Here is a 14726-nt window from a genome sequence, read left to right as displayed (position 1 = left end):
GCTCCCGCGCATCCTCGGCCTCCAGGGGGCTCCGTGGGCACCCGCCGCGGGTGGGCACCTGCCCCGAGGTGGGGTCCTGCCCCGAGGTGGGGCCCTGCGGACCCCGGGAGGCCAGAGGCCAGGGAGACCCCGGGGGCGCCGTCTTCCTCCCGGGAGCCGCACCTCTGACCCCCATTACCCTATGCCCCTCCCCCATTCCCCTGTCTCCCACCCCTCCCATCCCCCTCTCCCACCGCCTTCTCTCCCACCTCCCCACCCCCTCCCCCACCCCCTCTCCCCCCTCCCCCACCCCACCCCCCTCTCCCACCGCCTTCCCCACCCCCCCAGCAGGCCATTTAAGAGGTCCGGACCAGGCCCGTGGGGTTCAGGTTGCACCCCGCTGGTGACTGCCCGGGGGCCGAGGTCGCACCCCGCGCCGCGCTCCCGGCCGGGCGCCCCCGGAGCCTGGCCCGCGATGTCCGAGCCGTGTTGGGGCGCATCCTGCTGGGCCTGCCCGGCCCCCCAACAGCCCTCTGCGTGCTTCGCACACGCGAGCGCCCAGATGTTCACCTGAGCAGTGCAGAGCGCGGGGGACCCCCGGCTGGGCCCCTCCCCGCCCCTGCGGCCCAGGTCGGCCCAGGTCGCTGTTCTCCTGCACACACACACCACCCCCCGCCTCGGCCCCTCCCTCCCCCCTCCCTGTAGCCCGTGCCTCCCCCTCCCTGTAGCCCGTGCCTCCCCCTCCCTACACCCCTTTGGATCTTAGTCTTACCCCCCCCCCGTTTGTCCCTGGCCTCTGCTGGGTCCTGAGCTCGGGGCGGCGGGTGCTGGAGGCCGCCTCAGGGTGCCCAGGGCGGGGGTGGGGGTGGGGGGGCTAACCAGGAGACTCTGGGGCCTTACAGGGCCCGGCGATCATGGGCAGCCCCCCGGGAACGCCTGCCGCTGGGACCCCTGACCCGGGGCAGGAGTTGGTGCCCACACGGGGCACAGACCTCACCCAGTAGGCGAAGTAGGGGGGATCCCTGGGCGGCTGGGCGCGGGAGGCAGCCACTGCGGGTGGGCGGGGCTCCAGGTTAGGCCCCTCGCGCCCCCCCTACCACCCCCCCCCCCCCCCGGCCTGTTATCAGTCCCGCCTAGGAGTCAGCCCCGACCCGGTAGCGCGAGCAGGAGAAAGGGGGGGCCTTCCTGAGCCCCCTAAGCTCTGAAGACCCGGCTGACTCTGGTTCATTTCTCACTCACTAAAGGATAGAGGTCAATTAAAAATGTGAAAAGAAGGAAAATGATTTTTTTCTTTTAAAAAATTCAGGGTTAGGGTTACCTGGGGGGCCCAGCGGTTGAGCGTCTCCTCTTGCTCAGGGCGTGACCCCGGGGTCCTGGGATCGAGTCCCGCCCCCGGCTCCCTGCTCAGCAGGAACCTGCCTGTCCCTCCGCCTGTGGCTCTGCCTCTCTCTGCGTCTCTCATGGATAAATAAAATCTTTAAGAAAAAAAAGAAAAGAAAAATTCAGAGTTGTTATTTTCAAGTGGCTGGAGAAAGGTCGCATTAGGGAAAGAAGAGGGAGCGCCGTGTCCCCGCGTCTAGGGACTGTGATGAGTGGATAGGCCTTATGTCTGAGGAACAAGTGCAACCTGGAGGGAGCAGCCTCCGCTGTGGGGCCAAACCCGTACTCTCAGCCTCCCCTGGCCTGCAGTCCTGGGGCGCTCCTCCCCACATTTCTGTTTGCTTCTTTCTTTCTTTCTCTCTTCTTCCTTCCTTCTTCCCTTCCCTTCCCTTTATATCCTTTATTTCTTCTGTTCCAATTCCCTATAATTCAAGGTGTGCCTGGGTGGCTCAGTCAGTTCGGCTCTCTGAGTTTTGGCTTCAGCTCAGGTCATGATCTCATGGGTCTCGAGACCCAGGCCCAGCCCCTTCACTGGGTCCCTGTGCTCAGCAGGGAGTCTGCTCGAAGATTCTCTGCCCCTGCCCCTCCCCCCACTGACATGCCCTGCACGCTCTCTCAAATAAATCAATCTTAAAAAAAAAAAAAATATATATATATATATATATATATAATTCAAAAACCAACACTGTTTCAGACATACAGGCTATGCAGGGGGTTTGTAAGTCATTTTTCTTCCATTTTATTTCTCTTGGCTACTTTCCAATGACACATAAAGACACACCTTCATCTTTTGAATATAAATTCTGTTTCTATTGCTGGATATTTTTGCCTAAAAGAATTTTTTTCTACTAGTTTCCTAAAGCATGATCCTTTTCTAAGCTATTTTTAATTGTAAAAATATCATACCGGTTTTAGAAAAATATTTCTACGTACGTACCAAGAGGCACAGGTGTACTTAAAAAAAGAAGTAGAAGAATGTTCATTTACAGCATTGTTTGAAATAACAAATAACTGAAGGCCAACTAAATATCCACCATTTAAGGACTGGTTAATAGACTATGGTTTTTATAATGAAAACACTTCAGCGATTCTAAAAAATGAAATAGATCTGTATATGTTATAAAGACAATCACAACAACCCTGTTCTACAATGTAGGGAAAAAATAGTCAAAATACTATTTTATTCATGGAAAAATGTATGTGGACTAGAAAAACCAAATGTGGTTTTTGTGTGTGTGTATATGGTCTCATTATTGTTGTTGTTTTGTTTTATTAAGTAGGCTCCACGCCCAGCATGGAGTCCAACACCAGGCTTGAATTCATAACCCTGAGATTAAGACTTGAGGTGAGATCAGGAGTCAGATGCTTAACTAACTAAGCCACCCAGGCGCCCCAAAAAACAAATGTTTTAATAAGCAAATATATGCTGTATGAGTATACAGAAAAACATCTGGAGAAATACACACACAAAGATGCTCATGTGTAGTCATGAATGACCTGTTTAATTAAAGATTTAAAAATTAAGTTTTTAAAAGGTTGTATGGAGTAAACGTTTCAGAGCACAGACAAATTTAAAGTGGAAGCAGAACATTTCTCTACAACCTCGGTCCTCCTCAATAGAGGTAACCACGAATGATTCTTGTATATTCTTAAGGAACGTTTTCATTAGTATACAAAAGCAAATATATGAATAGCTATTTTGCCTCCAGTGGAAATATGTGTATATAATTGCAAATCGAATCTTTTTTACCTAGTATATCATTCTGCAGTATATATTTATGAATGCATACGGATCTACCCCTATGCTTTTTAATGTCAAGTTTCATCAGCAGTGTTTTATTTAGTCCTCTATTGATGGATCTTTAGATTGTCAGTTTTCAATAGAGAATATTTCAGAAATAATGGTGCAAAAAATGTCCATAAACAAATATCTTTCTTACTTTTTCTAGTGTGACTGCAGGAAAAGTTTAATTACAGTCAACGGATAAATGTTTATTTTAGTTTTAATCATTTCGAAGATAAATATTTAAAACTTGGATAAATATTTAGAACTTGGGTAAGTGTTGATTTGGTTAGTTCAACAGACTTGGCCAAATTGTCCTCAAAATGTTGCAGTAATTCACACAGTTTCTAACAACAGTGTGCAAATGTTTCCCACATTCTCACCAATACTTTTCATCGTTGTGGATCTGATAAATAAGGTGGCATTTTTGTTTTCTGTTGTTTTAATATGCATTTTTAAAATTATGAGTGGAGTTGGACATACTTTTGCTGTTTACATTTTTTAAAAGATTTTATTTATTTATTCATGAGAGACAGAGAGAGAGAGAGAGAGAGAGGCAGAAACCAGGCAGAGGGAGAAGCAGGCTCCATGCAGGGAGCCCGACTCGGGACTCGATCCTGGGACCTCAAGATCACACCCTGGGCTGAAGGCGGCACTAAACCGCTGGGCCACCTGGGCTGCCCGCTGTTTGCATTTTCATTTCTGTGCACGTCTTGTTCTAATAATCATTTGTAATTTTTTAAAACCTTTTCGTTTGACATAAACTTGAAGTGCTTTTTGTATGATAAAAAATTAGCTCTTTATCATGTGAGTTACAGTTAGGATCATGCACTGATTCATAATCATACAGTAAGTAATTTTGTGTGTATCTTCTAGGCTTTTAAAAACTATTATTTTTGTTGTGGTAAAATATTTATAAGATACCATTTGCCATGTTAACCATTTTCAAGTGTACAATTCAGTGGCATTAATTACATTTATAATATTATGGCGCCATCACCACTCTTTATTTCCAAAAATTTTCATCACCCCAAACAGAAACCTTTACCCATTACAGAATAATTCCCATTCCCTCCTTTCCCCAGCTCCTGGTAACCTCTAATCTACCTTCAGCTTCTTCTGCATATTTCATAGAAGTGGAATCATATAATATTTGTCCTTTGGGATCTCACTTATTTCACTTAGCATAATCTCTTCAAGGTTCACCCACATTGTAACAAGTATCAGAACTTCATTCCTCTTTATGGCTAGATAATAGTTCATTGTGTGTATAATACTTCATTTTTGTTTATCCATTCATCTGTTGATGGACACTCAGGTTATTCCCACCTTCTGGCTATTGTGAACGATGCTGTAATACACATTGATGTACAAGTACCCGTGGGAGTGCCTGCTTTCAATTTTTTTGGCTTTTTTGTTTTGTTTTGTTTTGGGTTTTTTGTTTTTGTTTTTGTTTTTTTTATGATAGTCACAGAGAGAGAGAGAGAGTCAGAGACACAGGCAGAGGGAGAAGCAGGCTCCATGCACCGGGAGCCCGATGTGGGATTCGATCCCGGGTCTCCAGGATCGCGCCCTGGGCCAAAGGCAGGCGCCAAACCGCTGCGCCACCCAGGGATCCCAATTTTTTTGGCTTTACACCTAGGACTGACATTCTTTTTTTGTTTTGTTTTTTAATTCATTTATTCATGACAGACACACACACACACACACACACACAGAGGCAGAGACACAGGCAGAGGGAGAAGCAGGCCCCATGCAGGGAGCCCGATGCCTGACTCGATCCTGGATCCTGGGATCACGCCCTGAGCCAAAGGCAGACACTCAACCTCTGAGCCACCCAGGGATCCCAGGAGTGACATTCTTTTATGGTAACTTTATGGTTAGCATTTGAAGAACTGCCAAACTGTTTTGGCTGCATCACTTAATTCCCACCAGCAATGTACAAGAATTCCAATTTTTCTGCATCATTGCCGACATTTGATATCTTCCATTTTTCTAAGTACAGTCACATTCTAGTAGGTATGAAGGATTATTTCACTGTAGTTTGATTTGCATTTCCCTAATGACCAAAGATGTTGAGATTCTTTTCATGTACTTATTGGCCATTTAGATATCTTACTTGGAAAAAGGCCTCGTCAAGCTCTTTGCTCATTTTTTAATTGGGTAGTTTGGTCTTTGTTATTATTATTGGTGGTACTTTTGTTGTTACTGTTTTTGAGTTGTAAGAGTTCTTTCTATATTTTGGATATTAAACCCTTCTCAGATATATGATTCCCAAATATTTTCTCATCCTGTGGATGGTCTTTTCACTTTCTTGATAGTATTTTTCGATACACAGAAATTTTTAATTTCAATAGAGTCCAATTTATCTATTTTAATTTTTGGTGTAATTTTTTTTAAAAATTGCCAAATCCAACTGAGGTCATGCAAAAATTGCCTTTATATTTTAAAAGTTTTATACTTTTAGGTCTTAAATTTATATCTTTATTCCATTTTGTATAATTTTTGTATATGGTGTGGATAATCAGTTTTTCCAGCACACTATATTGAAGAGACCATTTTCTCCATGAATGATTTGGGCATCCTTGTTTAAAATCAATTGACCACATATGTATGGGTTTATTTGTGGGATATTGGTTCTACTCCACTGGTCTAGGTATCTAACTTTATGCTAGTACCAGACTGTTTTGATTACTACAGCTCTGTAGGACATTTTGAAATCAGGAAGTATTAGTCTTCCAATTTCTCTTCTTTTTCAATATTATTTTGGTTATGCTGGGTCCCTTGAAATTCCATGTGATTTTTAAAAGGGATTCCATTTCTGAAAAAATATTGTTAAGACTTTCCTAGCGATTACATTGAATCCATATACCTCCTTGGACAGTATTGTGATCTTAATAATATTAATTCTTGTAATCCACAAACATAGAATGTCTTTCCATTTATTTAGGTCTTTAATTTTTTAGTAATATTTCTTAGTTTTCAGCGTACAAGTCTTGGACCTCCTTGGTTGAATTTATTCTTAAGTGCTTATTCTTTCTGATGTTATTATAAATGGATTTATTTTCTTGAATTCTTTTTTTTTTTTTTGTAGTGTTTGCTGCTAGTGTATAGAAATTCAACTCATTTTTTGAGTTGATTCTGTATCCTGAAAGTTTGGTGAATTTGCTTATTAATTCTAATACTATTTTGGTGGATTCTTTAAAGTTTTCAAGATATAACATCATGTCTTCTATGAATATAGTTTTACTTTTTTTCCAGTTTAAATGCCTTTTATTTCTTTTTCTTGCCTAATTTCTCTACTTCTATATGCTTTCATAACATGTATTTGCATATCAAAATATTTATTTTTTTGCATTATATGTGTATACTTTTTTCATTAAAAAATAAAGATGGCATGACTATTATTTTGTAACCTAACCTACCTTTATGACACACTTCTAGAGCCTCTTTTGGCCAACATATATAGATCTATCTCATTTTAAAAATTGTTGGATAATATTCTAAGTATGGATACATAATTTACTCAACTATTCCACAAGCAATAAATATTTGGGTTGTTTCCAATTACTTGGCTTTTAGCATTTATATATTAAGTTGTCATCTTCTTTCCCATGCAGAAGTTTAAAACTTTTTGTGTAGTCAGATTTATTGCACTCTTCCCTTTAGTGCTTCTGGATTTGGGGTCATGCATGAAAAGTCTTTCTTTTCTCTTAGACTATGTTACAATGTATTTTTCCCTAGAACTTTTGCTAATTTATTTTATGCTTAAATCTTTGAACTATTAGGAATTTATTTTGGCTTAAGAAATATGGGGGTGATCCAGCTTTATTTTCTTCCAAATGGCTAGCTGCCTTCTCCAACATCATTCACTAAATAATCCATCAACTGGGGAGTACTTATAAAAGAAGTATAAAGTTTGGGGCACCTACGTGGCTCAGTCAGTTAAGTGTCTGCCTTAGGCTCAGGTCATGATCCCAGGGTCCTGGGCTTGAGCACCAAGTCAGGCTCCTTGCTCAGTGCGGAGTCTGCTTCTCCCTCTCTCTCTGCCTCCCATCCCCGGCTGTGGTCTCTCTCTCTCTCTCTCTCTCTCTCTCTCTCTCTCTCTCTCAAATAAATAAAATCTTAAAATTAAAAAAAAAAAAAGAAATGTAAAGTTCAAGTTGAAAAAGGAGTAGGACTTTTTTTACTCCCACGAAGGGTTATATAGGCAAAGACAGACACTGAGAGTAAGTCTCCTGAAAGAGTGAAGACTACTTATCTTTCAGAACTGAATAAAAGCCAAAGTAGGGAGCTCCTGCTCAGCTCAGTGTGCAGGATTATAGCTTCTAATTTGGGTTCTTTACTTATGCCCTTTAGCCCAAGTATCCCTCCTTTCCTATTTTTCTCTGTGAAACTCAATTCAGTTGCCACTTCATCTATAACGAAATTATTTCCTCATTCTCCAAAAGTTTGTTTTTACTCCTGCTCCACTTCAAACACACATCAGAATGTCCAAGAATCCTTTTCAACTATTGGCTCTAAGAATAGAAAGATGAAAATGGGAAAGAGTTGACAAGAGATACCAGAGAATGGGGTTGACGCTGAACATAGTAATAGAGCGTGATCAGGAGAAAGCCAAGGCCCGATGGGAGTTTGTGAGTGTAGTTTACTCAGTCCATGCAGAAGTTCATTCTAAAGACAAGAGTCTAGGCAAATCAGAGATCAGAATTTACAAAGACCAGCCAGGAAGCAAGGAACAGACAAAGGAAACATAGGACCTATTGATTTTTTTAGTTTCCTATGGGGCCTCCAGTGTCTCATATTGGAGGACTTTAATAAGTGTTTATTGATTGAATGAATAAATGAATATGGAACATACAATCAAACTCCAATTTTCTCTACTATTAACAAGTGACCCTGGGCAAGTCATTTGAATTATTTTACCAATTTTCTCAACTGTGAAATGCAAGTAATAATATTACACAACTCCGTTCTGAGGACTGTTATAAGGATGAAAATAGTATGTTGTTTTCAAATGTAAATTTGAAAATTTTTGTAGAATTTTGTAAATTGTCACGCCCACATAAACACTGCACCTAGGATCCTTTTTAAAAAAAGGCAGGGCATACATACACCCTTGTACAAATTTACGTATTATTTGTTTTTGTCTTTTGTCTCCTTTTTAACATTCTAAGTAACTTAATTTTCATTTACTTTAAAGAATAAATCCATGTCCTACATTAACAAAAGTGATGTAAACAACAAATCGTTGCATCTCCTAGCTTATTTCACCTTGGTTCAAACAACTCAGAGACTTAGAAGTTATAAGGTTTTCTAAATATTGGAAAATCAATATAATTATTTTATAAGCTATTGGGGGACATTTTCAAATGTGCTTCAAACTTCAGCATGCAGAATTATGAATTGTATTTTAAAACAAAAATTTTACTTCTTACATGTCTAGAACATAATTAAATGAGACATCACTGCCAAAAGCTTAATGCTCCATCTTCTGATTATTTTGAAATAAGGAAATCCTCCTATGAAAATACTGAAAATGCATTTGGCTGGATTATAGAGCCTGGCACCTAGCATTAGAGTAGAATCAGAAGGGACCAGAGATCAAATGAGATTAGCTCCAGAATTACTAAGTAGTAGCCTTGATTTTCAAGAAGGTTACAAAATTCATTTTCATCCTAAGTTTCTGTAAATGCTTTTCTAGAACCTTATTTTTTTAAAAAGATTTTATTTATTAATTAATTTATTTGAAAGATCAAAAGAGTGCATGTGGGAGAGAAGGGCAGAGGGAGGGGGAGAAGCAGCAGACTCTCCGCTGAGCACGGAGCCCCACGTGGGGCTTGATCCCAGGATCCCGGGATCACGACCTGAGCCAAAGGCAGATGCGTAACTGACTAGCCACCTGGGTGCCCCTGTTTTCCTAGAACTTTAAAAGAAAACTTTTTTTTTTTTTTTGGTCTAAACCTTCATATATTTGATATCTATCCAGAGATAAATTATTTTTGGAAGTTTTAGCAAATTTGTTCTCCCACTCCCGAATTAGTCAGTGAAACTAAAATAAATTTTTCTGCCTTCAGGAACAAATGTGTTTTTAAATGTCAGCACAAGAACTTTAGGAGAATACAAACCAATAATACGGGAGGAGGTGCTGGATAACAAGTCTGAAATTTCATAGGTTTTGAGGACCTCTAATACATTTTTTTCATCCAAATTTGCAGTGTTTGGTTACAATTGGATTCTATTTGTGGGACCTGGTGCTTTCAAAGGCCCAAATATTTATGGAACAAATAAATGGAAACTGCAGAATATTTCCGATTGCTCACAATATCCTTAAATGTCTTTCTAGAAAAAGATTTCTAGAAGTATATAAGCCAAAAATAACTTGATACACTAAAATAACTGTTGACTTACTTTTCTGTGTGTTCATTGAAAGGGAAATTGTCAGCAGCATCTCTCTGGGTATCTAAGAGAGACTTCGCTACAAAGCATTACCCAAAGCCAGGGTTTGGAATAAGGGCATTCCTGACAGGCACAGGGAAACTTAAGAGAATTGTAGAAAAGTCTAGCGAGGATTGACTCTATCTAAAATTTGATTAATAAGCCAGGTTAAAATCAGTATTTGTAGCTAATGAGATCCTACTTCAAAATCAATAATAAATATTAATTAAGAACCTATTGTTTACACGATACTATGGAGGATGAATAACAGAAGTTGTATTAGTAACATTATAAAGTGAATTAAGGATACATTTTATATCGATGTTTAAAAAATGAGATATTACTAATACTTGAATATCTGTGATGACACTAAGCACTGTGCTCAAAATAATGTTGATGGTGACAACTTATAGGAAAGATGGAGCTTCAGACCCAAATCTAAAGGTGAACTGTTTGGCAGAAAAGCAGTATTCTTATTCCTCAAGGTAAACAAATGCAAGAATTTTCACTAAAAATGTTTCAATCATGGAACAATGAAATCTCACATACCTTTATAAATATAATTTCTTTATAGGGTTTTGCTTGTTTAAATTGCTTTAATCAACACTAGAACATTATATGGACATAAGATTTTAATAATCTTTCCTGATGATGATGAAGTTTCAATTCCTTATACATATTATCTGTGCCTGAGTTCTATAAAAATTCCTTTCAGAATTTTTGGAGAGAGTTCCAAAGAAATGTGTTCCTGCACCTAACCCATCATTTCTGTTTATAGTCCCTGACTATGAATATCGATGACTTTTAGTAGCAAGTACATATTTTTCTTTGCTTCTAATTTTTGACCTGGACATAGTAAATATAACTATGCTTACATGGCTAGGCCTAAAGAAAATGCTGAGGTAAAAATAAATCTTCTTCTTCCTTCTAAATATTCACCCTTGCCTTTCCACAGAGCATCCTTTTCTCCCACTCTTTCTAATCCCTGGAAGTCACAGCCTCCTACTGAAGCACAGCTCCTAGCCTGACAACCTCACTCCTCCACCAACCTGCTCCTACAAAATCTTGCAAAATTCAGAATTCTATTTCCTAACACCATTGCTCCCTTCTGGTTTATACAGGATAATCACAGATCATTCCTACCCTAAAGACTCTTAGCCTACCAAGTGCACCATCATCTTTTTTCCTCCCAAGTGTTTTTATTTTGAAAACTTTCAACCTCCAGAAAAAAAGACTTACTGAACTATTTGAATACTGTAACATTTTAATGTATTACTAAAACAGTGACCATATATGCTAATAATGCTTCCATAAACCTGACTTAGAAAAAAAAGCAACTAACATTTTGAGTGCTTAGAGACAACACTGCCAAGAGCATTACATACATTATTTCATTTAATAAAAAATTTCTCCAAAATTGGATCTAGTAACATTTCTATTTTTACAGGTGAGGAGACTGACTCCTAGAGAATTTAGCTAACGTGCCCAAGATCATACCCATAGTAAGATGCAGAATTCAAACCTTCGTGACTAATTCCAGAGCCTTGGTCTTACTTAAACAGCATAATGTGCTTATGAGAGTACACCTCCTGACATAATAACTAAGTTCAATGTGTGATCCTTGATTGGATTTTGGATGATGAAGAAAAAACAACTGAAAAAGATATTTTGAGGAGCACCTGGGTGGCTCAGTTGGTTGAGCTTCCCATTCTTGGTTTCAGGGGAGGATGTGATCTTGGCCTCCTAAGATTGAGCCACAGGAGGGGAGGCGAGGGGAATCTCCTTGAGGTTCTCTCTCTCTCTCTCTCCCTCTCTTTCTGCCCCTCCTCTTACTTGTACTCATGCATTCTCTAAAATAAATAAGTCTTTACAAAAGATTGAAAAGTTAGGGATGCCTGGGTGGCTCAGCAGTTGAGCATCTGCCTCCGTCTCAGGGCATGATCCCAGGATGCTGGGACCTAGTCCTGCATCAGGCTCCCCCCAGGGAGCCTGCTTCTCCCTCTGCCTGCATCTCTGACTCTATCATGAATAAATAAATAAAAGCTTTAACAAAAAGATTAAAAAATTAAAGTGGTATTTTGGGGAAATTTTGAAAAATTTTTGCCCTGGATTGGTTATTAGCAAACACAGAACTATTGGCTTTCTTAGTTGTGATAATGATACTGTGTTAAATAGAAAAATGTCCTTATTTTCAGTCAATGAAGTATTTGAAATGAAGTTTCATCACGTCCTGTACTTACTTTCAAATGGCTCACTTAAAAAAAAGTGTGTGAACACTTGCATGCACGTGCAGATGCACAGACAGCAACTGCAGCATAATAGGAACAACTGATGAATCCATGTGGGAGACACATGGATCTTCACTGTACTAGTCTTTCATCTCCCTAGGTTTAAAACTTCTCAAAACAAAATACGAAAGGAAAATGAATGCCAAAAGAAGGCGCTCAAAAAAGAATTAGGGACACCTCGAGGGCTCAGCAGTTGAGCATCCGCCTTAGGCCCAGGGCATGATCCCAGGGTCCTGGGATCGAGTCCCGCGTCCGGCTCCCTGCATGGAGCCTGCTTCTCCCTCTGCCTGTGTCTCTGCCTCTGAGTCTCTCATAAATAAATAAAATTAAAAAAAATAATTCATAGACTCTCAGGAAATCTTATAATTTCCTGAGATTTTAAAGATCAGGTGGTCTTATATCATCTTTCCCTTGGCTGATATTTGAATACTTTTATTTCACCAGTGGCATAAACAGGATGACTCCATACACAATGCACAGATAAGCTTTAGAAAGTGTGGAAGTGTGTGTAGCCTCCCTAGTGGGGTTACATCGGGGAAAAGTTGTTTTATTTACTTATTCTGGGTTTTTTTGTTTTTGGGTTTTTTTTAAGATTTATTTATTCCTAAGAGACAGAGAGAGGAGGAGGCCCCGGGCTGAGGGCAGCGCTAACGCACTGAGCCACTCAGGAGCCCCGCTTTACTTATTCCTTAAGAAAGAAAGAAAAGCCCTAAAACCTCGGAACGGCCTCGTTTCGCGTTGGTGCGGCCCAGTGCGAGCTGCGAGGGCAGCGGCGGGATTCCGCGGCGGGTTCTCCTTGGCGGGGGCCGTGCCCGCGGGCAGGAACTAAGGAAGACGGAAGGAGTTAATGTTTTAAAGAGAAGCAAGTGGCGGCAAGAAGAGTTAACTTCTTGGACTTGGGGCGCGACCCTCCCGCGCGAGCCTCGGGCCCGGAGCGGGGCGGGGACTGCGGGAGCCCCGGGAGCCTGAGGTCGGCGCGGCCGCGGCCCCCGCGGGGGTTTCAAGGCGGGACACGCCCCCCGCACCTCGGCCAATCGGGGGCTCGGGGATGGGGCTGGGGGCGGGTCTGGGGCGGGGCTAGCGGGGCGGGGCGGGGCTCGGGGCTGGGGCGGGGAGGGGGAGGGGCTCGGGGCTGGGGGCTGGACTAGGGGCGGGGCTGGAAGCTGGGCTGGGGGCGGGGCTGGGGGAGGGGCTCGGGGCTGGGGGCTGGACTGGGGGGGCTGGGGGCTCGGGGCGGGGCTGGACTGGGGGTGGGACTGGAAGCGGGGCTGGAGGCGGGGTGGGGGCGGGGCTGGGGGTGGGGCTGGAGGCGGGGCGAGGGGCAAGGGGCGGGACTGGGTGGGGCTGGAGGCGGGGCTGGAGGCGGGGTGGGGGCGGGGCTGGACTGGGGCTGGGGGCGGGGCTGGAAGCGGGGCTGGGGGCGGGGCTGGGGCTGGGGCTGGAGACGGGGCGAGGGGCAAGGGGTGGGACTGGGCGGGACTGGAAGCGGGGTGGGGGCGGGGCTGGACTGGGTCTGGGGGCGGGGCGAGGGGCAAGGGGCGGGGCTGGAAGCGGGGCTGGGGGAGCAGGGCGGGGCTGGACTGGGGGGTGGGGCTCGGGGCAGGACGGGGGCGGGGCCGGGGGCGGGGCCCGGGGCGAGGGCGGGGCTGGGGCGGGGCTGGGGCGGGGCCCGGGGCCGGAGCAGGCGGGGCGTGTCCGCAGTGAGGCGCGGAGGCCCGGGAGGCGGCGCTGTGCCCCGCGGAGGGCGCGCGCGCAGGTGGAGAGGCCCGGCTGGGCCCGGCTTGGGCCGCGGGGTCGGGAATGGCTGCGCGGGGCCGGATGGAGGACGTGAGTGCGCGGAGGAGGAGGGAGGCTGGGCCCGGGACCTCTTTCTTCCCCTGCTGGGTGCGCGGGGCGGGGACTGCGGGGGAAGCCGCCCTGCACCGGTGCGGCCGCAGCGGAGGCGGCGCTTCCCACGCAGGGCGGGCCCGGGGCGCGGGGTCCTGCGACGGGTCGCTCGGGAGGCCGGCGGGTGCGCGGGGCGGGGGGTGCGCGGACGTGGGTCCCCGGGGCGCCCAGCTCGGTGCCGCGCGCCTTCGGCCCCGGAACTGGGAGCCCCACGCTGCGCGCCCGGCCCTCGGCCCTCGGCCCTCCGCCCTCCTCCCTCCTCCCTCCTCCCTCCTCCCTCCTCCCTCCTCCCTCCGGGGCGCTGGGGGCGGGGGCGTCCTGCGGGGCCTCTCCGGCGCGTCCCGGCCTGCGGCTGCCCCCCAGCCCCCACCCCCCACCCCACTGCCCAGAAACCCGCCCTGGAGACAACGGGGCGGTGATGACTTGAACGCCAGCGTGATAGGCGTGAATGGAGTTTTAAGCCGCCCTACCTGGTGGATCCAAGCCAGATTGCTGACAAAACAAAGGCCCGGTGTACAGTCTGCGTAGTACCGAGCGAAACCTTGGCCCAAGTATATTAAAACATTTTTAGAGGAAACATGGCATTGTACCCAGCATTAACTGGTTGCCTCATTGACAGGTAAGGTAATAAAACTGTTACCCTTGAGAAACGCAAAGTTGACATCACCTTAAGGCACTAATTTGGGTTAACACATTAATAGGAATATTACTGTGATCCTGTCACTGATTTAGGGGTGTCAGGCAGGGCACCTAACAGCTGCAGCCCTATAAGAGCTTAGATTCTCATTAAATAGCTTAGATTCTCATTAATAGCGACCATAAATATTCAAGTATCTTAACCAGGGGCGCCTGGGTGGCCCAGTGGGTTTGGCTCCTGCCTTAGCTCAGGTCATGATCCCAGGGTCTTGGGGGTCAAGACCCCCATGGGGCTCCCTGCTCAGCGGGGAGTCTTCCTTTGCCCCTGCTCCTAC

General features: G+C 44.8%; 1 protein-coding gene across 1 annotated transcript in view; it reads left to right on the top strand.

Moving 5' to 3' along the window:
- Positions 1-13558: 13558 nt before the first annotated feature.
- The window catches only part of TMEM192 (transmembrane protein 192), a 30836-nt gene continuing 29668 nt past the window's right edge, over positions 13559-14726 (top strand). Inside the window, exon 1 of the mRNA XM_072773833.1 lies at positions 13559-13695. Within this exon, the coding sequence (XP_072629934.1) occupies positions 13669-13695 (27 nt within the window). The 5' untranslated portion in view covers positions 13559-13668. The remainder of the gene's footprint in view (positions 13696-14726) is intronic.

This window comes from Canis lupus, chromosome 13 (assembly GCF_048164855.1).
Source record: "Canis lupus baileyi chromosome 13, mCanLup2.hap1, whole genome shotgun sequence".
Classification (NCBI taxonomy): domain Eukaryota; kingdom Metazoa; phylum Chordata; class Mammalia; order Carnivora; family Canidae; genus Canis; species Canis lupus.
This window is presented reverse-complemented; position numbering and strand designations above follow the sequence as displayed.